Below are 27,239 nucleotides of genomic sequence, written 5' to 3'. Positions count from 1 at the left end.
TGCTAACCATTTATTAGATAATTGGAAGGAACATTAGTTTCAATTAAACATAACTTTTAATGTGTAAATTCATCCAATGTTCACTGCCACACACACAGTGGACAGTAGAAACACCGCTGTATGTCACTAACACACCTGTCATCCCCTTTTACCTGCACCTGCATATACCCACTCCAATTAACCCTTTCTTTTCACTGATTTCCGTAATTACTTAAATCTTACAATCCACAAATATACTGGTAGGTTAACTGGCTCTAAACAGCGTGAATGTGTGTTCGTGTACGTGCGGTAGGGAATATAGAGTGTAAGCTCCACTGGGGCAGGGACTGTAATTATTGCTCATGTGGTATATTGCAATTATCTGCATTTATGGAAAATAGATCTATTTATTTTAATTTCCGCATTAAAAGTTACATTTTATTTACACCAATATTCCTTCCATTTATCTGGTGCATGGCTTGTATCGTACATATTTACAGTCTGTAAGAAGTGCCTCGTATACAGATGAAGTCGCTCTCATCTTTGCATCTAGGCAAAGCGATTGCAACTAGTATGCTCGTGAACAGCCGCACACGTGTTCATGCACACGCACATCCATAAAAATGAATGGTGTGATCACCGTGTGCGAATAGTCACTCCCGGTCACAGCAAAACGTTCCTGCGATGCACATCGCGGGATGGATGAGCAGTACTACATCTGTAGAAGGGTCCCTTTTTCTGCAGCGGGTACACTGTGTTCCACAGGGAAAACATTGGGGTGTAGAGCGGGATCTTGATCCAGAGGCACCCTCAGGCAAAGCTTTGAGTGTCCCAGGATGCATTGGGGCCTCCTCTATAACCCCGCCTCCAGGCACTGAGAGAGCTCCGTTTCGAATTATTACAGACAGCGTTAGTTAAGAAAGAGTGTACCTATTACAGAATATATTGTACGAGTATTCTGATATATACCTCATATATATGTGTGTGTATATATATAGATAGATAGATAGATAGATAGATAGATAGATAGATAGATAGATAGAGATATATATAATATATCAGTCCAGTGCAGTTTTATTGTGCTTATAATAATCTCTGCATTTCCTGTGACTGTGTGTGCCTGTATCTTCTGAATGGTTTCACTCTAATGTGTATCCCATCTAAAGTAGCTATCACTATATTCCGTACCCGAAGGGACTAGGTGCGTCAGGGTCCTCTAATATAGTGTACACAGTACTTATCGCTATACGGATATTTTACTGTTTCAGTCACGAACAACGTGATTTTGGGGGTCATTCTGACGTGATCGCACGCTGCCGTTCATCGCAGCGATCAGGTCAGAAGTGCGCAAGCGCCGGCACCGCAATGCGCTGGCGCATGGCTGACAGCCGACAGCTGTTGTTGCCTAGCGATCGCCTCTGCCTGATTGACAGGCAGAGGCGGTCGCTGGGCGGGTGGGGGCGGCATGGCGGCGTTTGGCCACCATTTTGTGGGCGCGGTCCGACCAACGCAGGCGTAGCTGGATCATGTGGGGGGAGGGCCGCAGCAGCTGCGTGACGTCACACGCAGCCGCTGCGACCCAGGAAGTGACGAGTAGCTCCTGGCCAGCACGCAAAAGTTGCGCTGGCCGGCAGCTACTCCTGAAGTGCAACAGCATCGCCGCTGTGCAATGCTTTTGTACTTCTGCGGGGGGGCCTGACATGCAGGGCGGACTAGCCCTGTGCTGGGCATCCCCCCCGCGTGTCAGTGTGCCTAATCGTAGCCCTGCATAATTTTGCACGGCTGCGATCAGGTCTGAATTAGGCCCTTTGTTTACAAGTTTGCTTACGCTGATTGTGTACTTTGTTCGCAGGTTGTGTAGTCTGTCTGGCTTCATCGTACTAATAGCCTGCTTTATTACAATGTCTTACAATAAGGGCAGTAAAACTCTGAAGGCTCCTGTAAATTGCAAGGTATGCTCCAGAGGTTTACCTGAGGAAGAAGTATTGTGTGATGGTCTGTGTTCTAAATGTCATATACTGTACCTCCCAGTCAACCTGCAGCTCCTGTGACTACAATGGAGCCACCCTGGGCTATGTTCACTACCCTCCTGGGGACTCTGTTGGACCGTTTAGCCCCCCCTATGGGACCTCCGGTGCCACTGCCGACACAAGTCATCCCTATAGTAAATCCGCCTTGGGTGGAAAATTTGTCTACCCAGCTGCAGCAGTTAAATCAGTCTTTGGTTAGACAGAAATCTTCTCCAGGTCACTCCAGTGTCCCTGGGTCCTCTTTAGCAGGCTGCTTCCTCCTCACAATCCACTAACATCTCTGATGTTTCATCGGGTGAGGAGGGGGAGCATACAGTTCTGTCAGACTCACACAGAATCCTGTGTTATTGATGAGGACTCTCCCTCACAGGTTGATGTCCCTGCTAGGGAAGCCAATCCCGGGATCGGGATCGACCGGGATCCCGGGATTGGAGCATCCAATCCCGGGATTCACGGGATTACACTGCGCATGTGCGGGAGGGTAGGTGTAAGTAATACTACTTACTAATATTAGGCAGGCGGCAGCCATGAACAAGTTGAACGCGGCGGCACTTCAAATGTAGCGCCGGCCGCAAGCCAATCAGAGCTGGCGGACGGCAGCCAATCAGGACCAACTGCTGCGGCCGCTTCCCTGATTGGCTGCCGGTCCACCAGCTCTGGTTGGCTGGCGGCCGGCTTTTCATTTAAAATGCCGCCGCGTTCAGTGTGTCCATGGTTGCCGCTCGCCTAATAGTAAGTAGTATTACTTACACCCACCCTCTTTCCCTCCGTGCAGAGGTCCCTACAGCCTTCCTCCCGCCCGCTACCAGTACCAACCCTCCCTGCCGCGACCTACACACTCCCTCCTGAGTCCCGCACCGCTACCTACACCCTCCCTACCTCCCGCACCGCTACCTAGACCCTCCCTACCTCCCGCACCCTTTAAGGCTAATTGCAAACTTAGCTACTGTTAGCATGTGAACACATACGTGATGTATGTAACAGGTGAGGGCGATTTTCCTGCATGACCTGTGCGGACAAACTGTAGACTGTTGTTCTTAGATCCAGATGGCGTAAGCTACTGTACACACAACGCAGAGGGTCGCTGTCTCTTACCAGTTTAGTTGCACAATAAATGGACAGATTGCCTTCCGTTTCCTCTTCTTACGCTGTAATGGGAATTTTATGTTCGGAGAAATTGGTTTCTAGTTCCCTACGTTGTTCCATATAAAGACCCTCCCTACCTCCCGCACCGCTACCTAGACCCTCCCTACCTCCCGCACCGCTACCTACACCCTCACTACCTTCCGCACCGCTACCTACACCCTCCCTACCTCCTGCACCGCTATCTACACCCTCCCTACCTCCCGCACCACTACCTACACCCTCCAGCGCTGCTCCTTACAACTTTCGCTGATCCCTACTGCAATCCCGGGATCCCGTGACTATTTTTCAGTCCCAAATCCCGGGATTGAAAAAACGGCCCGGGATTGGCTTTCCTAGTCCCTGCCCTTGTGGCTGCTATCAAGCAGATCCTACAAATCACTGAGGATGAGGATTCTACTACAGTGGCCAAGAAAATTGATATGTTTAAACAACAGAAGGTGGTTAAAACTGTATTACCCCATTCTGATCATCTTGTGGACATCAGGAGAGAACCCTGGTCTACCCCAGGTAAGATTTCCTGCTCCCTAAACGGGCTTTGGCTCAATATCCTCTCTCTACAGAGTTATGTAATAAATGGGAGAATCGGCCGCCAGTGGATTCTCACGTCACTCGTCTCGTGGTGTCGTCTTCTTTGCCTGTCACCACTGTCACCTCACTGAAGGAACCAACAGATAAGCGTGTGGAGGGATGCCTGAAATCTATATATTCCCTTGTAGGGGCCATTCATAGACCCAGGATAGCTGCCTCTTGAGCCGCAAAAGGTATTGAGGCGTGGGTTCAGGCGTTAGAGGATGAGCTGCCGGAGGATATTTCTGACAATGCCAGACAATACTTGCCTCACATATGCACCGCCGCCTATTACATTAAGGAGGCGTCCTCTGAGGCGGGGTTGCTGGCAGCCAAGGTGTCATCCACATCTGTCCTGGCTCACCACATACTGTGATTAAGGTCGTGGAAAGTGGATTTAGACTCCAAGAAGACCTTGGAGCTACTCCCCTTCACCGGGGACATTTTATTTGGAGAGGACCTGAATAAAATAGTGTCTGAATTAGCAGCTGCTAAGACTGCTTTTCTTCCTCCTACTAATCCTTCTACACAGAAGGCAAAGACTACCACTTTTCTCTCCTTTCAACCTCAAGGGACGGCCAAGGGTCAGACTTACCAAAGACAATCTCGTGCTCCCAAGACCACCAAGCCCAAGACGAAAACAGCCCTGGGCAGTCGGTCAGCCTTCTTCGAAACCAGACAAGCCTGCTGAATGACAGGGCGGGCCTCCCCCTGGGGGACCCCAGGGTGGGAGGCCGACTTCTTCAGTTCGCCCAGGTCTGGTTAAAGACCACTTCAGATGCATGGGTTCTGGAAGTTGTCTCTCACGGGTACGCGGTCTCCTTCAAGAGACTTCTCCCTCACCAGTTCTGCGCTAAGGTACTCCCTTCGGATCTGTTGAAGGCGCAGGCTCTACAAACGGTGGTATGTTCCCTCCTGAGTACAGGAGTTGTTGTGCCAGTACCTCAGTCCCAGTGTTGCAGAGGCTATTATTCGACTCTGTTTCTAGTGCAGAAACCCAATTAGTCTTTTCAGCCTATATTCAACCTCAAGTCATTGAACAAATTTGTGAGGGTAGTCAAGTTTCGTATGGAAACATTGCATTCTGTCGTGCTGGTGATGGAACCCAGAGATTACATGGTATCCCTGGATATACAGAATGCTTATCTGCATATTCCTATTGCCATATCACATCAGCAGTTCCTGCGGTTTGCTATTGACGACAGCCACTACCAATTCCAGCCTCTGCCGTTCGGACTGGCCACGGCTCCTCGGAACTTCACCAAGGTTATGGCCGTCATGACGGCGCACCTCTGTCGCCAGGGAGTCAGAATCCTGCCATACTTGGACGACCTGCTGATTCTGGCGAGTTCCTTCGATGTCCTCCTCAGTCATCTGAAATTGACGGTGAGTTGCTTACAAGCGCACGGATGGCTGATCATTTGGAAGAAGTCCTCGCTGGTTCCAGCTCAGAGCATGGTGCACCTAGGGGCACTTCTGGACGCACACAGTCAAAGACTGTTCCTGTCTCCGGACAAGGTCCTGAAAATCAGGACAGGATAAGACACTTCATCCATCACCCCAGAGTGTCGATTCACTCGGCGATGCAACTATTTGACCTGATGGTGTCGACATTCAACATGGTGGAGTACGCTCGATTTCATTCCTGCCCTCTGCAACGATTAATTCTTGCCAAGTGGGACGGCCTGCCTCATCGGATCAGATCCCAAATGATCTTGTTGACTCCGGAGGTTCATTTGTCTCTGACCTGTTGGCTCCAGGACCAGCAATTGAGCAGGGGCTGTCCCTTCTGGATCCCCGACTGGGTCCTCCTGATGACGGATGCCAGTCTGAAGGGATGGGGAGCTGTGTTGGAGCAACATTCTTTTCAGGGTCGGTGGACCAAGGAAGAATCGCTCCTTCCAATAAACATCCTAGAGCTGAGGGTGGTGTTCAATGCATTATCACTTGCCCTGCCTCTGGTACGAAACAGACCGGTTCAAGTAAGGTCAGACAATGCCACGACAGGACATACATAAACCATCAAGGCGGCACTCGAAGCCACATGACTATGAAGGAAGTGTCAGTGTTCATTCCGAGTGCCCTAAACTGGGAAGCGGACTACCTCAGTCGCCAGGACGTACACGCCGGAGAGTGGAGTCTTCACCCAGGAGTCTTTCAACTCCTAGTGGACAGGTGGGTCTAACGGACGTAGACCTCATGGCGTCTTGACACAATCACAAGGTACCAGTCTTCGGATCAAGGACAAGGGATCCTCAAGCAGCGTTCGTGGACGCACTAGCAACTCCATGGAACTTTTGGCTGCCTTACGTGTTCCCTCCAGTGTCCTGCCTAGGATTCTACGGAAGTTCAAACAGTAAGGAGGAATGCTGCTTCTAGTCGTGGCCCAGAAGGCATTGGTTCTCAGACCTGCAGAGTCTGTCGACGGGGCATCCCCATCTACTTCCTCAACGACCAGACCTCCTCCTCGTAGGGCCCTTGTCTCTACCCAGACCTGGCCAGACTGGCTTTGACCGCGTGGCTCTTGAAGCATCGTTCCTAAGAGCCAAAGGATTTTCAGAGGCTGTTATTCAAACGATGTTGAAAGCCCACAAACCGGCCTCTGTCCAGATTTATTACAGGGTTTGGTATTCTTACTTCACCTGGTGTACAAAGAAGAATTATGATGTCCATAATTACTTTTCTACAAAGAGGCCTGGACTTAGGTCTTCATCTGGCCTCCCTCAAGGTTCATATATCTGCCTTGTCAGTTTGGTTTCAGAGAAAAATTGCCTTTATACCTGATGTTCAGACATTCATTCAGGGCGTTATTCAGATTCAGCCTCCCTATGTCCCTCCTGTGGCTCCATGGGATTTGTCTGTTGAGCTGAATGCTCTGCAAGAGTCTCCATTTGAACCTCTTGAATCGGTGGACCTTAAATGGCTCACAGCTAAGGCCCTGTTCTTGCTGGCCATTGCCTCTGCAAGACGGGTGTAGGACTTAGGCGCTTTGTCCTGTCGTCCACCCTTTTCTCTTATTCCCCTGGGACCGGGCAGTTCTACGAACTCACCCCGGTTATTTGCCTAAGGTGCTGTCATCTTTTCACCTTAACCAAAAGATTGTGGTTCCAGCCTTTGTCTCTTCGGTTTTGTCTCCCAAAGAACGTTCTTTGGATGTGGTTAGGGCTTTCTGTGTCTATGTAGAAAGGACTGCCTCCATCAGGAGGTCAGATTCCCTTTTTGTACTTTTTTGGTTTTCACAAACGTGGCTGGCCTGTGAATAAGCATACCTTGGCCAGATGGATTAGAATGGTGATTGCACAAGCTTATGCGCAGACTGGACTCCCAGCTCCTGCTGCAGTTAAAGCCCATTCTACTCGGTCTGTTGGACCTTCTTGGGCGGCCCACCATGGTGCGTTCCCAGAACAATAGTGCAAGACGGCTACTTGGTCCTCAGTGAACACGTTCATTAGGTTCTATGCCTTTGATACTTCCGCATCCCAGGATGCTTCCTTTGGATGCCGGGTTCTCTTACTCGCTAGGAACACAATGTACCCCGCTGCAGAAATGGAGAGTTATGGTAGACTTACCATGGTTAACTCTCTCTCTGCGAGGTACACTGGGTTCCACAGGGCACCCAGCCTGACGCATCTAGCTTATTTAGGTTGTATGACATTAGCCGCTGGTACCCTCTCCTGCCGTGAGATTGTGGTTCTATGTGACTAACATCTGCCTTCTCTTTTACCTGCTCCTGCATTGGACTGGTTAATGAAACTGAGCTCTCAATGCCTGGAGGCGGGGTTATAGAGGAGGCCCCAATACATCCTGGGACAATCAAAGCTTTGCCTGATGGTGCCTGTGGATCAAGATCCCGCTCTACACAACCAATGTTTTCCCTGTGGAACCCAGTTTACCTCACAGAACCATGGTAAGTCTACCATAACTCTCCTTTTTTCTCTTCTATATCCTGACTCTTAAGGTGTACTGACACATAACAATATTGTGGCAATTCAGCATATTCATTCACACACTACCAGTGTTATTTTTCAGCAGGATCTTCGTTCGTGAACCTCTCATTAAATATGACCTAATGAGGAACTGGGTTCCTTAACCTGTACTGGGCCAAAATGGATTTTATATTAGATAAGTTTTATTTTAATGCCCATTTTGAGTGCCTTCTTTTCTAAACACTTCTATCTATCTATCTATCGATCTATCGATCTATCGATCTATCGATCTATCTATCTCTATTTTAAAAGCTCCACCCCCAGACCCATAGTTCCTTAATCAATTTTTCCAGAAAAATAGCACTGCTCACTATGTTAGTGGTATAATTACAGACGCCTTATTTGTTAATCCTGTGCCAAAATTGCCCCCTTTTTGTACATTTTACTAGTGTTCACTGCTCAGCTATTTCAGTCTGAGGGGAGATTGGTTGCAATGCACTTCAGTGGGATCAATGGCCCTCATTCCGAGTTGATCGCTCGCTTCCGTTTTTCGCAGCGCAGCGATCAGGTTGCTACTGCACATGCGTATGCACCGCAGTGCGCAGGCTCGTCGTACGGGTACAAACAGCATCGTTGCTGTGCAATGCTTCTAGCGATGAATCCATTCGCACAACCGAACGCAAGGAGATTGGCAGGAAGAAGGCGTTTATGGGTGTCAACTGACTGTTTTCTGGGAGTGGTAGGGAAAACGCAGGCGTGTCCAGGAGTTTGCAGGGCGGGTGTCTGACGTCAATTCCGGGACCGGACAGGCTGAAGTGATCGCAAGGGCTGAGTAAGTCCAGAGCTACTCAGAAACTGCAGAAAACTTTTTCGTCCCGCTCGGCTGCACAAGCGTTCGCACACTCCCCCATGGGCGGCGACTATCTGATCGCTGCTCTGCAAAAAATAGCTAGCGAGCGATCAACTCGGAATGAGGGCCAATGACAGGAAGTCTTCTGTGTGTAGGAAAATATCTCCTTCCACAAATCGCTTCAGATCTGATTCATGACAGTTATATTGTACATGTATTTATCAATAGTTATTCACATTTCTTATATAAGACCATATGTTATTTTAGGTTTAGTAGTCCTTTTTATTATCGTTATTCCCAGTATTTTGTTTGGCTTAATTATATATATATATATATATATATATATATATATATATATATATATACACACTGTATATATAATATTATTTATTTATTGTTTGTAACTGCAACATCAAGTCTCACAGGTCTGCTGGGGCTCTTCAGTTATAGCCTGTGGCAGCCCGCACTCAGTCCGCAGGCTGCAGTTAATGAGGTTTTCTGTTCGAGTCTGAGGAGGCTCAAATATGCCCTGATCGCAGGTGCTGCAAAGCTGTTGCCCATAGTTTTGGGAACTTAGCAGGTAATTTACCGCACTCACAAGGAAAAGGGGCTGTAATTGAATAGCTCCGGACATTAAAGCCCAAGTCTGCCACCCTTTAATGCTGAATGCGGCTAATAGATGTTTATAGCAGTATTGCTATTGACCATTTATTTCTAAAATATATATTTTTATTATTATTATTATTATTATTATTATTATTATTGGTTTTACACCTATATATAATTAGGTAGGATAGCTTATGAAGGTTATGTGAGTTGTTCTGGATATCAAAAGCTCATCACTGACTACATGCCTTCTTCTGTACCTTTACAGTCCCTAGTTAGCCTTCAGTACGTTCTTTTATTCCATGTAACTGCAATGCATCATTTATATGCCCAAAGTAAACAACTGTATTATTCTAATAATGTATTACTGAGAGCCTCTTGTATTGTATTATCTTTGCAGACTTCCCTTGTATAAGACACTCACTGTGTCCTCATCCTCCACTTCTTCCTCATTGGTCAACAGTAAACAGTCCCCTGAAGATCCCGCGCCCAGATCTTATAACCATGTGCCTGATTTCACTCTGCTACCAGGACAATTCAACATATTACTTTGTGTTGATTTCATTGAGACTACAGGGTAAGACTGCAAGACTTGGATTTCTGCACAGCAATTTTGGGCTTGTTCACACGGGTTCAGTATGGTATGCCGGTGGCCGGGCTCCCAGCGACCAGCATACCGGCGCCGGGAGCCCGACCGCTGGCTTACCGACAGTGTGGCGAGCGCAAATGAGCCCCTTGCGGGCTCAGTATTTTATCTCCCTCCAGGGGGGTCGTGGACCCCCACGAGGGAGAATAAGTGTCGTATGCCGGCTGTCGGGATGCCGGCGCCGGTATACTGTGCGCCGGGATCCCGTCAGTCGGCATACTGAAGACCACCCGTTCACACATATTCATTGGGATATGGATAAAGATGCATGAACACTAATAAGCACTTTTATACTCCTTTAATCAGAATCAGCTTTATTGGCCAGGTGTACTCACATACACTAGGAATTTTTTGCGGTACAATGCATCGCCAAGCAGCAACATGAAGGGGGAATACATAGCATAAGAAGGGGGAATATCATAGCATACATTATAAACATTACACATACAGTATGAGTTCATACTGCACATTGCAACTGTACGATAGACTTGACATATTAGACATGTTATACGTGTTAGACTTTTTATATATTGTTCAGCTGGTGGACAGCTAGTGGAAGAAGCTTTTAATGGATCTGGTCGACCTCACGGGAATGGACCTGTAGCGTCTGCCTGATGGAAACGGTTCAAACAGTTTGTGACCTGGGTGCTGCATGTCTGCCATGATTTTCTCCGCTCGCTTCCTGACCTTTGACTGGTATAATTCCTGGACCGGAGGGAGGTCAGCCTCAACAATCTTTTCAGCTGTCCTCACCACCCTTTGCTTCCTCCGTCTGTCACTCTCATTGGCAGCTCCATACCAGACTGTGATTGAGGAACATAGGACCAATTCTACGATCGCTGCGTAGAAGGTGAGCAGCAGCTTCTGGGGGATGTTGAGTTGCCTCAGAAAGAACATCCGCTGCTGGGCCTTCTTTATGACATTGCTTATGTTGGGTCCCCATTTGAGGTCTCTGGAAATTTTTGACCCTAGGAATTTGAAGGAGTCGACCCACGAAACCACGCTTTCGGCTATTACGAGTGGTTTCATGGCATTGGCTTTCCTTCTGAAGTCCACCACCATCTCAACTATTTTGAGGGGATTTAGGTCAAGGTTGTTCCTGCCACAACACTGCGTTAGCCGTACCACTTCACGTCTGTATGTAGATTTGTCTTCTTGATTAAGCCGATGACGGTGGTGTCGTCTGCGAACTTTATCATTTTTACTGATTGCTCCGCCGAGGTGCAATCGTTGGTATATAGGGAGAGGATACATCCTTTAGGGGGCCCCGTGCTGATCGTGCGCCCACTAGACGTGAATGACCCAGCTTTCACCACTTCTTTCCTTGCTGTCAGGAAGTCGATGATCCAGAAGCATGTTGATTCTGGGACACCTAAGGAGAGGAGTTTGGCTTGCAGGATACTGGGGACGATTGTGTTGAATGCCGAACTGAAGTCGACAAATAGGACCCTCGCATAAGAGCCCGTTCGGTCTAGGTGCTGTAGGATGTAGTGTAGCCCCAAGTTAACTGCGTCCTCGACACTCCTGTTCGCTCGGTATGTGAACTGCAAGAGGTCTAGGTGGGTGTTAGTCGTTTCTCTCAGGTGGTTCAGCACCAGCCATTCAAACACTTTCATTGCCACAGATGTTAGTGCGATCGGCCTGTAGTTATTTATTGATGCATTGTTAACACTTTTTCCATATGCATTGCTCTTATATAGAAACAACCTATTCTACTGGTAGTGCACATTAACTCATGAGAAAGACGGAAACATGTCTCTAAAGACAGTGAGGGTCATTCAGATGTGGACGGAATGACTATCACTGCAGGTTCCTTGTATGGTAATGCAGCAGGCGACTTCTGTTACAAGCAAACACATCCTGCTGCAGTAGTAATCCGCTTTGAGTCTTAGGACACAGCATCGGATCACTGGCACACCATCATGTGGCTTGAGGCACCCATGGGAACACGCAAGCTGCCCGTCGTAGAGACCAGGAAATCTCCGTCCAATGTGCATTTTCTCATTTGCATTTTCTGTCTCCAGGCCCTTTGCAGCTAAAACTTCAAAGGCCTTCATTTAACATTGTGGCTCTTGAGATCGTCGCTTAAAGGTACAAGGATATTACAGACTTATTCAGACGGGATTCAGTCACCATATCAACATTCAAAATGTCAAAGTGTCGACACCAGAATGCTGACAGTTATTATGTCAACATTGTTGACATTTTGACATAGAAATCCGAATCACCTGACACCGCCGTCTCTGAATGGAGCGAAGTGATTGCCGCACCACTGGTATCACCTGTTTCGTTGATAATCTGAACATGTTGACCTGCTTGTATGTCGACATAACAATTGACGACAATACATATTGAACCGATTCAGACAACTCTATGGGCTGTAAAGACCAAATCTTGTAGGGCCTACCTCATGGTTTTGGATGCCTGTTTTCTGTAGCGCATGGATAACCACTTATTATTTTTCCCAACTTATCTCCCTGGCTTTTATTTATTTTTTATTAGTCTTTTTATTCTCTGTTCTGTGACGGTAACATGGTTAGAAAATAGACACATTAATAAAGTTCGATGTTTCATAAAATAATTTGTCTTATTTTGTTTAGATGGTGGCTTATATTTATCCATTATTCCATCGTTGTCCTCTCTCCTACTAATTTCCAGTCACTATTGGAGGAGCTTTTCTCCAAGGTTGCCTTTCTATGGATTTCAGAGTGGCATCCATGTTCTCAGTTCCCTCATCACCTTCGGTTAGGACAAAGTGGTCTTGAGAACCAACCTGCATTTCCTCCCAAAGGTTGTCTCTGACTTTCATGTGAACTAAAAAATTATTTTCCTGTTTATATCCAAACTTCAACAGAGACAGGCCATCTAAATGCCTTGGATGTTGTATGGATCCTAAATATTTATACATGCATATAGTGTTCCGTTGCTTAAAGTCTTTCTTGGTGCTCTTCTAGGTTTTAGGTAAAGGTAAGATGGCTGCCTTACAGATCCCCTCACACAACCACCCAAAAAAAATAAGTTGACTGAAAATTTACCTCCACTAGATTAAGGCATAGTGGTCTATTCAATTGATGTTGGATCCTTTCCGACGAAAAGGATCCAACAGTTCAGTATTCAATTTGATGCCAAAATTCGACAGGTTTTGGCCGTTTCCGACACTGTCAATCGGGACTAAAACCAGTCGGATTTGGATGCAAATCCGACAAAACATTTGGATCCGCAGCTAAACCGCCGATCCATGTGTTTTCCGGCAAATCGGAAAAACGTCAGCCCCATTGAATAGGTCGAATCATGATTCGACCTTAAAAAGTCGGAAACTGACGTCTTTCTGACTAGATGACAGTTCCGCCTTTGTGTGCCATGAGGTATGGGACTTTGCCCTATAAATTGGTTGCATGGTGCTCCGTACACAACTCCACAAAGTTTTATTAAGTTGGTTACATCATCTTGATAACCTTAGTCAAGAAAGCGATGCAAGGAGAGGTTCCGGAGTAAACATCACTTGCCTCACACCATAACAGGATACATTCTACACAGTGGCGGATCTTGCCACGGGCAAGCGGTACTTTTGCCCGGGGCACCGCCTTCCGGAGGGCGCCGGCGCCATCCGGAGGGCGCCGAACCAGGGCAAGATCCGCCACTGTGCCCCCCGCAGTGCCCCGCTGTGCCCCCCCGCTTTGAAGGGAACCAGACGCGTAGCGTCTAGTTTACCTTCATTGAGAGGACCTTAGTTGTGCGGTGCGCGATAACGTCATCGCGCACCGCACAGCAAAGGTCCTCTCCATGAAGGGAAACTAGACGCTACAATCTAGTTTCCCTTCATGTAGAGGACCTTTGCTGTGCGGTGCGCGATGACATCATCGCGCACCGCACAGCATAGTGGCACAGACACTAGGGGTCATAATTGACCTCTAGTGTTTATGCTGTTCTATGGGAGAGACGTAATAACGTCTCTCCCATAGATCTAGGAGAGGAGAAGAGCGGCGCCGCCGGCGGAGGAGGTCTGTAGCGGTCTGGATCAGGAACGAGGATGGTAAGTATACTTTTTTTTATTTTATTTTTTCTTTCAGCGTCGCTACAGGGGGCATAAATGGGGGCGTAACTGACCACGCCCCCATTTGAAGCCACGCCCCTATACTTTGCCCGGGGCGCCACAAGGCCAAGAACCGGCCCTGATTCTACATTGGAATTCCCTTATTATGAATCTATGTTCCCCTTGGCTGAAGAAGAATACCTGTTTGTTTGTTTGTTTGTTTGTTTGTTTGTGTGTTTGTTTTTTGGGTGTCAGGGTTTTTTTTTTTTTTACAGCGCTTGCTGAACGTGGATGTCATTCCTTTAAGCATAGTAGTGGTGATTTATTTATTTTTTTTAAAGACTTTCTTGATCAGACATCATTGTTTTATAGCTTAATGTATATCCCCTGTTCCTGATTGTTATACAAACATTGTTTTCTGTGGCTGCAAGAAAGGTCAGGTAGGGATAGGGGGGCCTCGCTGCTTTCAGCAATTGTCCTCCCTTCAGCAATCCCTTTGTGTATATCTTCATTTGATTGTTACATAATCAATTATTACTAGGCCCTGGAGTTTCAGTTTAGGAATTTATACGTTGTATGAAAATAAAACAAAACCACATAACATATGATTATGTGGAACACTGTGCTTTTATTCCAGATGTTTCCTGCTACTTCCTTGCAACGTTTGCTCCTGCTTTGTGCTATGCCGCGGAAGATCCATTCGCAGCCACGGCTTTTCCACAGAAGCGAATGGATCACGGGTGTGTGCGTACGCTCTCACCCACAAATCTAGGAACCTGGCAGTCGCACTGCGTATGCTATGCAGCAAGGCTATAACAGGACACATCTGTATATATGGTTTTTATATAAAAGCGACTTTTCTCTTACGTCCTAGGGGACACAAGGGAATTCATTTAGTACCATGGGGTATAGACGGGTCCACTTGGAGCCATGGGCACTATAGAAGTTTGATAATGTCTGCTGGCTCCTCCCTCTATGCCCCTCCTACCAGACTCACTTTAGAAAATGTGCTTGATGGAGGCGGTCACATCTCTGGAAGCTACTGAAGAGTTTTCTGCATTTATTTTTTAAGTTTTTTTTTCTTCAGGCAGGACTGGATGGCACCAGCCTGCCTGCTTCGTGGGACTTAAGGGGGGAATGGCCCAACCCCACTAAGGGTTAATGATCCCGTTTCCCGCTGACAGGACGCTAGCTCCTGAGGGAACTATTCGCAAGCCCCACCACAGCAAGCGTACATTCCCGCAGCACACCACCACCCCTAACAGAACTAGAAGAAAGAAGAGTGGTGAGTACTAAGCCGACGTCCTGGTTAGCGGGTCGCCGGCCATTATGGTGGCATAAGGGTACGGAGACGCATTGCTTCTACACGGGGCGGAATGAATCTCCAGACTTAGTACACTGTAGTGTACACAGTACCCAGACTGGCAGTACAGGCTTAAAAGGGGACTTACTCCATTTTATGCACTTAGACACATAAAGCCACTATAAAGAAGAGCGGGAAGACCGCGCGCGATTGATGGGGCAGGGCTTCACTATGAGCAGATCCAGCAGCTCACAGGTGCCATTTTACCCTACTGCAGCTACACAGACGCTGACTACAGGGACGCGCAACTCCTCCGGAGAGCCTCCAGAGTACCTCAGCAATACCAGGGGCTCATAGCAGGGGGAAACTATATACTTGTGTACTAAGTCCCTAATCTAGGTACTTAATCTGCGACTTGGCTAAGCTTGGCTTTAGCGATAAGGGCTCCGTGCTCTGGTTCTATCCATCTCTGTGTCTCTCGGGAAGTGCTCTTTGTGGGTTAATTGTGCATTTAACCTTTTCCTGTGTGTGTGCTGTCACTACTGCAGTATGTCAGGTAAAGAGTGTGTTTCATGTAAGGCACAGTGTTCCTCTTCTCCAGGGTGTTTACTAGTGTGTACTCAGTGTAGTATCCTTTCTCAGGCTAGTGGGGCAGAGCCAGCATGGCTGGACACCATTAGGGGGATGATTTCTACCATCTCTACTAAATTATCTCATAATGAGAAAGAAAGAGACGCAATACTTAGGACAGTCTATGGCTGAGTTTATGCAAAAGAACTCGGTACTCAGACCAGCATCTCAGTGCTCTGCCATTTGTCCACAAAAACGTACTTTGGCCCATATCCCGCATTCTGACTCTGATAATGAAGGATCAGAAATGGAGGCAGGTGAGGTGGACATAGAGGCAGAGGAGGGTACTCTGTTGCAGGGTGTAGAGGCTCTCATAGATTCTATCAGTGAAGTCCTAAATATCCCTGACAAGGTGACAGAGCAGTGTGAGGAATCGTACTTTAATATAAAGAAAAAATCCTCAGCCACTTTTCCTGTATCAAAGGAACTGAATACCCTGTTTGAAGAACTGTGGGTTAGTCCAGATGAGAAATTTAGAATTCTTAAGTGGTTATTATCATCTTTTCCTTTTCCTCCCTGAGGATAGGAAAAAAGGGGAAAATCCACCAATAGTGGATACATCAGTCTCCAGGCTCTCACATAAAATATAGAAAGTAAAAAGATATGTAAGTGCGCAGCCAGCAGCAGCTGGTAAGGGGATGGTCAAATCCCCGAATATATTGAAAATAAAAACACAAAGTACCAGCGCTGGCTGTAAAAATTATATAAAGACGGTTTGCTGAATAAAATAACAATTTATTAAACCATTAAAAAACCAGGAGTAGATTCCTGTTATTATTCTTAATAACACTTAAAATTATATACACTTATATGGAGATATATGATGGCATCAGCTTTAGGAAAAGTCCATTGCTAGCTGTGTTTGTGGATCCGGTCTTTTATCTTTGTTGGAATAAATTTTTCAGTGATGGGAGCAATGTCCAATAGATGCCGAAGATGTCAAAGTCCCAATGTATCGTGGAATGATGCCCAGGTGGGTAGACAGGCTCAACGCGTTTCGCTGGCAACAGAGTGATCCTGAGGAAGCTGGATCACTCTGTTGCCAGCGAAACACAGCTAGCAATGGACTTTTCCTAAAGCTGATGCCATCATATATCTCCATTGTGGAACTGGTAACTATCTTCTGCTACAGTGAATGCCATCTGGAGATTGTCCTAGCCGTAACAATATATGTCCCAGAGGAAAGTGGATGCAAATAGCGATTATACCCAGGGGGAATTTATAATTTTAAGTGTTATTAAGAATAATAACAGGAATCTACTCCTGGTTTTTTAATGGTTTAATAAATTGTTATTTTATTCAGCAAACCGTCTTTATATAATTTTTACAGCCAGCGCTGGTACTTTGTGTTTTTATTCTCACATAAAATAGTACTTCCTGTTCCTGGTGCAGCCTGGCTGAAGGATACAGCTGATCGTAAGATTGAGACTACACTCAAATCTTTGTATACAGCTGCAGGGGTGGCCCAGAGACCCACTATAGCATGTGGGTGGATTACTCGAGCCATTGCTAAATGGTCTGGTAATTTGATTGAGGGGTTAGACTCCTTACCTCAAGAGGAAATTGTGTTACTCCTGCAGCACATACAAGACTGCAAACTTTATGGTGGAAGCCATTAAGGAGATAGGTTTGCTTAATGCACGCACTACAGCTGTGGTAGTGTCGGCATTGCAGGGGATTATGGACTGCTGATGCGGACTCCAAAAAAGGTGTGGAAGGCCTGCCTTTCACAGGTGAGGCCTTATTTGGCAACGAACTCGACAAGTGAATCTCACGAGCTACTTGCGGGTAAGTCCACTTATCTACCTTCTGCAGCTCCGCCAGCTAGGAAGGCCTACTCAGGACCCAATTTACAGTCCTTTCGGACTGCCAAGTTTAGGGTCAAGGCCAGAGGTTCTTCTACCGCCCCCAGAGGTGCTGGAGGTAAATACGCAAGCCAGCGACTGCTAGTTCACAGGAACAGAGCTCGGGCTCTGCCTCCTCAAAACTTTCCACATGATGGTTAACCGCGATGCCTGAGAGACAGGGAGGTGGGAGGCCAGCTACAATTCTTCAGTCACACCTGAACAAGATCTTGCCAGGGTCTCTGGGTCATAGACCTTATATCCCAGGGCTACAGACTGGAGTTGCAGGATCTCCCACCTCACAGATTCTTCAATTCAGGCTTACCAGTTTCACAGGAAGCAAGAGTAACCTTACAAGAAGCTATTTAAAAACTGTTACAGACCCAGGTCATTGTTCCAGTTCCACCTCATCTACAAAACAAGGGATACTATTCCAGCTTGTTTGTAGTTCCGAAACCGGATGGTTTGGTAAGACCGATTCTGAATCTCAAGTCATTGAACCAATACTTACTAGTGTTGAAGTTTAAGATGGAGTCTCTGAGAGCGGTGATCTCAGGTCTGGAAGAGAGGCAATTCCTAGCGTCTCTGGCTTATCTACGGTTTGCACTGCTGAACTTCCACTACCAGTTTCAGGGCCTGCCATTTGGTCTCTCCAGCTGGAACTGTTGGACAGATGGTCCGGATTGCATCTTCACATGCATCAGAGGATTTGTCTGTCGCCAAAAGCCAGGATCTCCCTCCTGTGGTGGCTACAAACTTCTCACCTAGTGGAGGGTCGAAGTTTCGGTATTCAGAATTGAATTCTGCTAACCACAGACGCAAGCCTCAGAGGTTGGGGTGCAGTCACACAGGGGGTGCAGTTTCAAAGATGATGGTCAAGTCAGGAAATCATTCTTCCAATAAACATCATGTAACTCAGGGTTATCTACAACGCCCTTCTGCAGGCCTCATCTCTTTTTCAGAATCAGCTTTATTGGCCAGGTATACTTGTGTATACTAGGAATTTGTCGTCGGTTTGCTATACAACAGCCAAGTAGGTAACAGATAAGCAGGTTTTTAGGGAGGGAGGGGCAAGTAAAGTCAGACAGATAGGTATACCATATGGACACAAGTTAGTTACATGTACGTCTAGTCAGTCAATGTTCAGGAGTTCAGCAGGCGGACAGCTTGGGGAAAGAAACTTTTGAGGCTTCTGGTGGACCTGGCGGGGACGGCCCTGTAACGCCTGCCTGAAGGAAGCAAGCTAAACATGCTGTGGCCGGGATGTAGCTGGTCTTTTACTATCTTCATTGCCCGCTTTTTAGCTCTGGACAGGTACAGGTACTGGACTGAGGGAAGGTCGGCCCAATGATCTTCTATGCGGTTCTGGCCACCTTTTGGAGCCTGCATCTGTCCCTCGCACAGTACTGACTCCACAATTGCGGAGTAGAAGAGGAGCAGAAGCTTCTGTGGGATGTTGAACATCCTCCGTTGCCTGAGGAAGAACAACCTCTGCTGCGCTTTCCCAACAGTGGCGTCAGCGTTGGACCCCCATTTAAGGTCCCGGGAGATTGTGGTCCCTAGAAACTTGAAGGAGTCCACTAGCGATACCACACTGTCAGCAATCGTTAGCGGAGGTGCACTAGATGACTTCTTCCTGAAGTCCACTATCATCTTGACAGTTTTCAGGGGGTTGAGCTCAAGGTTGTTGTGGATGCACCACTGGGCCAACCGGTCTACTTCCCGTCTATAGGCCGATTCGTCCCCGTCCTTGATGAGGCCTATGACGGTGGTGTCATCGGCGAATTTGATGATCTTTACTGATTGCGCCTCTGAGGTACAGTCATTTGTGTACAGGGAGAAGAGCAGGGGTGAGAGGACAGAGCCTTGAGGGGCCTCTGTACTAATTGACCGCGCTTGAGAGGACTTGAGAATCAGACCATTCAACTTCAGTTGGACAATGTGACAGCGGTGTCTTACATCAACCGACAGGGCGGAACGAAAAGCAAGGCCGCAATGTCAGAGTTGTCAAGAATTCCCCTCTGGGCGGAAAAACACGCCATTGCATTGTCAGCGATCTTCATTCTGGGAGTAGACAACTGGGAAGCAGACTTAATCAGCAGACACGACCTGCACTCGGCGGAATGGGGCCTCCACCCGGAGGTGTTCCAGTGGCTGACACGTCGGTGGGGGTATCCACAAATTGACATAATGGCCTCTCGACTCAACAAGAAACTCAAGCAGTATTGTTCCAGGTCGAGGGACCCACAAGCTGTAGCGGTCGACGCCCTGACAACTCCGTGGGTCTACCAGCTGGTGTACGTGTTTCCTCCCATTCCTCTGATCCCAAGAGTTCTCAAAAGAATAAAAAAGGAAAGAGTTCAAGCAATTCTCATTGCTCCGGACTGACCACGAAGGGCCTGGTATGTGGATCTTCTCGAGATGCTAATCGAAGATCCGTGGCCTCTGCCTCTTCTAGAGGATCTTCTGCAACAGGGCCCGTTCGTCAATCAAGACTTGCCACAGCTACGTTTGACGGCATGGAAGTTGAACGGCTGATTCTAGCCAGGAGAGGGATTCCTGACAAGGTTATCCCGACTATGATCCAAGCCAGGAACGGGGTAACATCAAAGCATTACCATCGTATTTGGAAGAAATATGTCTCTTGGTGTGAGAGCAGACAATATTCCATGGTGGAATTTCATCTGGGACATTTCCTGCTTTTTCTGCAATCGGGAAATGGATGTGGGCCTACGCCTAGGCTCCATAAAAGTTCAGATTTCGGCCTTGTCTATTCTCTTTCAGAAACAATTGGCTCCTTTCCCTGAGGTCCAGACATTCTTGAAAGGTGTTCTACGCATCCAACCTCCCTTTGTGCTTCCCACGGTACCTTGGGATCTCAATTTGGTTCTGACATTCCTCCAATCGGACTGGTTTGAACCGTTACAGGAGGTAGACGTAAAGTATCTTATGTGGAAGACTGTCACACTGTTGGCCTTGGCTTCGGCAAGGCGCGTATTGGAGCTGGGGCGTTGTCTCACAACAGCCCCTAATTGATTTTCCATGAGGATAGAGCTGATCTCAGGACTCGTCAGCAATTTCTTCCTAAGGTGGTGTCGGCGTTTCACATCAACCAGCCAATTGTGGTCCCGGTTTTTACTGACACCTCTGCTACTTCAAAGTCCTTGGACGTTGTAAGGGCTTTGAAGGTATATGTAGAGCGAACTGCTTGTCGCAGGAAATCGGACTCGCTGTTCGTTCTATATGATGCCAATAAGATTGGGTGTCCTGCTTCAAAGCAGTCAATTGCTCGCTGGAACAGGCTCACTATCCAGCATGCTTATTCCATGGCAGGCTTGCCGATTCCAAAATCTGTACAGGCCCACTCTACTAGGTCGGTGGGTTCCTCTTGGGTGGCTGCCCGGGGTGTCTCGGCATTACAACTCTGCCAAGCAGCTACTTGGTTGGTACAAGTTTTACAAGTTCGATACCTTGGCCTCTAAGGGCCTTCAGTTTGGTCAGTCAGTTCTGCAGGAACCTCAGCACTCTCCCACCCGGTTTGGGAGCTTTGGTACTTCCCGATGATACTAAATGGATTCCTAGTATCCCCTAGGACGTAAGAGAAAATAGGATTTTAATTACCTACCGGTAAATCCTCTTCTCGTAGTCCGTAGGGGATACTGGGCGCCCGCCCGGTGCTTCGTTCTTCCTGCACGGTTACTTGCTTAACTACTGTTGTTGGTTCAGCTGTTGCTGTTCTGGTGTTCAAGTTTGGTTAACATGGCTTTCCTCTTGTTCTGGTTGTGCTGGTTCGTAATCTCACCACTTTCCTTATCTATAGCCTTCTCTCAAAGTATGTCCGTCTCCTCAGGCACAGATTCCTAGACTGAGTCTGGTAGGAGGGTCATGGCGGGAGGAGCCAGCACACATTATCAAACGTCTATGGTGCCCATGGCTCCAAGTGGACCCGTCTATACCGCATGGTACTAAATGGATTCCCAGTATCCCCTACGAACTACAAGAAAAGGATTTACCGGTAGGTAATTAAAATCCTATTATTTCACACATTTCCACAACAATTTTATATACTGTAGTTTTAACTTAAGTAACAGAATTTGGTCTTTTTAGGTTCTAACAGTAAAAAAACTGTCATATTAGGTACTAAAACCCAGATTAGGTCATTTTAGGTCCTGTAGAAATTAAGTATATAAAATATAAAAACCGAAAGTTTGTGTGTTTATATGAAAGGATTAGAATAGGTTAGATCCTAAGAATCCTGATCTTAATTATTACTATTCAGAAATTAGAAACAAGGTCCTTAACTGCAATATGGGTTTCTCATCTACTTTTGCAGGGGTGCTGCACATAGGAAACAGGAATTGGTTTCAGAACTGAAAAGGAATGGAGTGAATTTCGACGTACGTAAGCTACACATTGGAGACTTTCTGTGGGTAGCGCAGGAGAAAGTCACACCTGTGCCAGGTTAGTGACCTGTTGCAGCTTTTGTTTTATAGCTAGTGTGCAAAGAATGTTCAAAACCCAGGCCTATATCAGGTAATTGGAAAAGTATGTCATGCGGACCCACATGCCTACTATTCAAGACTCGATGGTACTCATGGCGTGGAATAATTTCTGTTTCACATACACTTTATCATAAGTATAAGTACATTTGCATAAACTAATACACAATGGGGGTCATTCCGAGTTGTTCGCTCGCAAGCTGCTTTTAGCAGCTTTGCACACGCTAAGCCGCCGCCTACTGGGAGTGAATTTTAGCTTATCAAAATTGCGAACGAAAGATTAGCAAAATTGCGAATAGACACTTCTTAGCAGTTTCTGAGTAGCTCCACACTTACTCTGCATCTGCGATCAGTTTAGTGCTTGTCGTTCCTGGTTTGACGTCACAAACACACCCAGCGTTCGCCCAGACACTCCTCCGTTTCTCCAGCCACTCCCGCGTTTTTCCCAGAAACGGTAGCGTTTTTTCGCACACACCCATAAAACGGCCAGTTTCCGCCCAGAAACACCCACTTCCTGTCAATCACATTACGATCACCAGAACGAAGAAAAAACCTTGTAATGCCGTGAGTAAAATACCTAACTACATAGCAAATTTACTTGGCGCAGTCGCACTGCGGACATTGCGCATGCGCATTAGCGACTAATCGCTCCGTTGCGAGAAAAAAATAACGAGCGAACAACTCTTAATGACCCCATATATATATATATATATATATATATATATATATATATATATAATGTTATTTAATTTCTTTACATTTTAGGCCCAATTAGCAAAACAGCCACTCTCAAGTTGTGCCTTAATCTCCAATGCATACAGATGTGTCCCCATACATCTTGCCTCAGTACGCCACATAGCGGGAGATGCCTGGCATCTTTTTTTTTTTTTTTCTTACAATGCATCTTATTTGCATTACAATCTGAATAAGACTATTGCCCAGCCCAGCCCAACTAATGCCCAGCCCAGCACCTCCAGTACACTGTAAGCGGTATTTCATTGATTCTGCAATGCCAATAAGACAAAAGTGTAAGATAAATACAGTATGCTACTCATCTCAGTCGTGCTGTAAGGTGTATAAAAGCCCAGTTAGTGAAGAAACATCTGTAGGAGCAAGTGCACAGTGGTAAGTTCAATCCTCGGTACAGTCTGATGCGTGACTTTGTCACAGGTCCCATATTATAGTTCATCTGGCCGAAGCTCACAAGCATTCTTTAGTGCATATAACTAGGTTCATGTAATACAGTTTCTAAATGCCCTTATAAGTTTAAACTAGAGATGAGCTCGGAACTCCACGTGTCAAACACGGTTCCGAGCCCGGCTCGGTTGTTATTATAATAATAATTATTTCTCTAACGTCCTAGAGGATACTGGGGACTCCGTAAGGACCATGGGGATAGACGGGCTCCGCAGGAGACATGGGCACCTTAAGAAAGACTTTGACTCTGGGTGTGCACTGCCTCTATGCCCCTCCTCCAGACCTCAGTTTGATACTGTGCCCAGAGTAGATGGGAGCTCTCCTGAGTTTCCTGTAAAGAAAGTATTTTAGTTAGGTTTTTTATTTTCAGGGAGCCTGCTGGCAACAGACTCCCTGCATCGAGGGACTGAGGAGAGAGAAACAGCCCTACTTCTCTGAGTTTCAAGGTCCTATTTCTTAGGCTACTGGACACCATTAGCTCCAGAGGGATTGGTACGCCGGTTTCATCCTCGCCGTCCGTCCCAGAGCCGCGCCGCCGTCCTCCTCGCAGAGCCGGAAGATAGAAACCGGGTGAGTATGAGAAGAAAAGAAGACTTCAGAGGCGGCAGAAGACATCTGATCTTCATAGAGGTAACGCACAGCGGTAAAGCTGTGCGCCATTGCTCCCGTTCACCTCACACACATTAGTCACTGTAAGGGTGCAGGGCGCAGGGGGGGCGCCCTGGGCAGCAATATAAGCCTCTCTAATGGCAAAAGTACCTATATACATGTACAGCTGGGCACTGTACATGTATATAAATAGCCCCCGCCATGTTTTGAAGTATTTTGAGCGGGACAGAAGCCCGCCGCCGAGGGGGCAGGGCTTCTCCCTCAGCACTCACCAGCGCCATTTTCTCCACAGCACAGCGCTGAGAGGAAGCTCCCCGGACTCTCCCCTGCTTACTGACGGTGACAGTGGGTTTTTCAAGAGGGGGGAGGGGGGGGGGGGGGGGGGGGGGCACAACATTGGCGTATGTAAAGTTATAACAGCGTTACTGGGTAAACATTTTGTGTTTTTTCCTGGGTCACATAGCGCTGGGGTGTGTGCTGGCATACTCTCTCTCTCTGTCTCTCCAAAGGGCCTGGTGGGGAACCTGTCTTCAGAAAAGAGCTTCCCTGTGTGTGTGGGGTGTGTCGGTACGCGTGTGTCGTCATGTATGAAGTTGAAGGCTCCCCTAAGGAGTAGGGGGAGTGTATGAATGTAAGGTCTCCGTCGGCAGCGCCGACACCTGACTGGATGGATATGTGGAATGTCTTAAGTGCAAATGTGAATTTATTGCACAAAAGATTAGACAAAGCTGAAGCTAGGGAACAGTCAGGAAGTCAAACCATGCCTGTCCCAATGTCGCCGGGACCTTCGGGGTCTCAGAAGCGCACACTTTCCCAAATAGTTGACACAGATACCGACACGGATTCAGACTCCAGTGTCGACTACGATGATGCAAAATTACAGCCAAGAGTGGCTAAGGGTATTCGATATATGATTATTGCAATAAAAGAGGTTTTGCATATCACAGAGGAACCCCCTGTCCCTGACACGAGGGTATACATGTATAAAGGTAAAAAGCCTGAGGTCACCTTTCCATCCTCACATGAGCTGAACGAATTATGCGAAAAGGCTTGGGAAACCCCAGACAAGAGACTGCAGGTTCCCAGAAGGATTCTTATGGCGTATCCTTTCCAGCAAAAGGATAGGATACGATGGGAATCCTCTCCTAAGGTGGACAAGGCATTGACACGCTTATCAAAAAAGATAGCGCTGCCATTCCAAGATACGGCTACTCTCAAGGATGCTGCTGATCGCAAGCAGGAGGTTACCATGAAGTCCATTTATGCACATTCTGGTACATTACTTCGACCGGCAATGGCGACGGCATGGGTTTGTAGTGCTGTCGCAGCATGGACAGATTCCTTATCAGCGGGGATTGAGACTTTAGATAAGGATACCATCTTAATGACCCTAGGGCATATAAAAGATGCTGTGTTGTATATGAGGGATGCTCAAAGAGACATTTGTTTACTAAGTTCTAGAATAAACGCTATGTCGGTTTCTGCTAGGCGAGTCTTATGGACCCGACAGTGGACGGGTGATGCCGACTCCAAGAGGCATATGGAGTTTTTGCCTTACAAGGGTGAGGAGTTATTTGGAGAAGGCCTCTCGGACCTCGTCTCCACAGCTACGGCAGGTAAATCGAATTTTTTGCCTTATGTTCCCTCACAGCCTAAGAAAGCGCCTCATTATCAAATGCAGTCCTTTCGTTCGAATAAAAGCAAGAAAGTACGTGGGTCGTCCTTTCTTGCCAGAGGTAAGGGCAGAGGAAAAAAGCTGCACACAGCTAGTTCCCAGGAACAGAAGTCCTCCCCGGCCTCTGCAAAGTCCACCGCATGACGCTGGGGCTCACCTGAGGGAGTCCGCCCCAGTGGGGGCACGTCTTCGACTTTTCAGCCACATCTGGGTTCATTCACAGGTAGATCCCTGGGCAATAGAAATTGTTTCTCAGGGATACAAGCTGGAATTCGAGGAGGTCCCCCCTCGCCGTTTTTTCAAATCGGCTCTTCCGGCTTCTCCCTCGGAGAGAGAGTTAGTGTTAAATGCAATTCAAAAATTGTATCTTCAACAAGTGGTGGTCAAAGTTCCCCTACCGCAACAAGGGAGGGGATATTACTCAACTCTGTTTGTGGTCCTGAAACCGGATGGTTCGGTCAGACCCATTTTAAATTTAAAATCCCTGAACCTATACTTGAAAAGGTTCAAGTTCAAGATGGAATCGTTCAGAGCGGTCATAGCCAGCCTGGAAGGGGGGGATTTTATGGTTTCCCTAGACATAAAGGATGCGTACCTTCATGTTCCAATATTTCCACCTCATCAGGCGTTCCTGAGATTTGCTGTACAGGATTGTCACTACCAATTTCAGAAGTTGCCGTTTGGGCTTTCCACGGCCCCGAGGATTTTCACAAAGGTAATGGCGGAAATGATGGTGCTCCTGCGCAAGCGAGGTGTCACAATTATCACATACTTGGACGATCTCCTCATAAAGGCGAGATCTCGAGAGAAGTTACTGGACAGCGTGTCACTGTCATTGAAGGTGTTACAGCAACACGGCTGAATTCTCAATATCCCGAAGTCGCAGCTAGTTCCTACGACGCGTCTGACCTTCTTGGGCTTGATTCTGGACACAGACCAGAAAAGGGTTTTTCTTCCGACGGAAAAAGCTCAGGAACTCATGACTCTGGTCAGGAACCCGTTGAAGCCAAAACAGGTGTCTGTGCATCACTGCACTCGAGTCCTGGGGAAGATGGTGGCATCATACGAAACCATTCCCTTCGGCAGGTTCCATGTGAGAACTTTCCAATGGGACCTGCTGGACAAGTGGTCCGGGTCGCATCTACTTATGCATCGGCGGATCACCCTGTCTCCCAGAGCCAGGATATCTCTCCTGTGGTGGCTGCAGAGTGCTCACCTCCTAGAGGGCCGCAGGTACGGCATTCAGGACTGGATCCTGGTGACCACGGACGCAAGCCTCCGAGGTTGGGGAGCAGTCACACAGGGAAGAAACTTCCAAGGTCTTTGGTCAAGTCTAGAGACTTGTCTCCACATCAACGTCCTGGAGTTGAGGGCCATATACAACGCCCTACGTCAAGCGAAGGCATTACTTCGCGGCAAACCAGTTCTGATTCAGTCAGACAATATCGCCACAGTGGCTCATGTAAACCGCCAGGGCGGCACAAGGAGCAGAGTGGCAATGGCAGAAGCCACCAGGATTCTTTGCTGTGCGTAAAATCATGTCAGCGCACTGTCAGCAGTGTTCATTCCGGGAGTGGACAACTGGGAAGCCGACTTCCTCAGCAGACACGATCTGCACCCGGGAGAGTGGGGACTTCATCAGGAAGTTTTCGCGCAGATCGCAAGTCGGTGGGGCCTTCCCCAAATAGACATGATGGCG

General features: G+C 47.3%; 1 protein-coding gene across 3 annotated transcripts in view; it reads left to right on the top strand.

Moving 5' to 3' along the window:
• The window catches only part of MUS81 (MUS81 structure-specific endonuclease subunit), a 415,158-nt gene that overhangs the window by 324,947 nt on the left and 62,972 nt on the right, over window positions 1-27,239 (top strand). For all 3 annotated transcript variants that reach the window (XM_063945085.1, XM_063945086.1, XM_063945084.1), the window contains 2 exons: window positions 9,505-9,681; window positions 21,894-22,021. In XM_063945085.1, coding sequence (XP_063801155.1) covers window positions 9,505-9,681; window positions 21,894-22,021 — 305 coding nt within the window. The remainder of the gene's footprint in view (window positions 1-9,504; window positions 9,682-21,893; window positions 22,022-27,239) is intronic.

Source organism: Pseudophryne corroboree, chromosome 11 (assembly GCF_028390025.1).
Source record: "Pseudophryne corroboree isolate aPseCor3 chromosome 11, aPseCor3.hap2, whole genome shotgun sequence".
In the NCBI taxonomy this organism is placed as follows: Eukaryota; Metazoa; Chordata; class Amphibia; order Anura; family Myobatrachidae; genus Pseudophryne; species Pseudophryne corroboree.
This window is presented reverse-complemented; position numbering and strand designations above follow the sequence as displayed.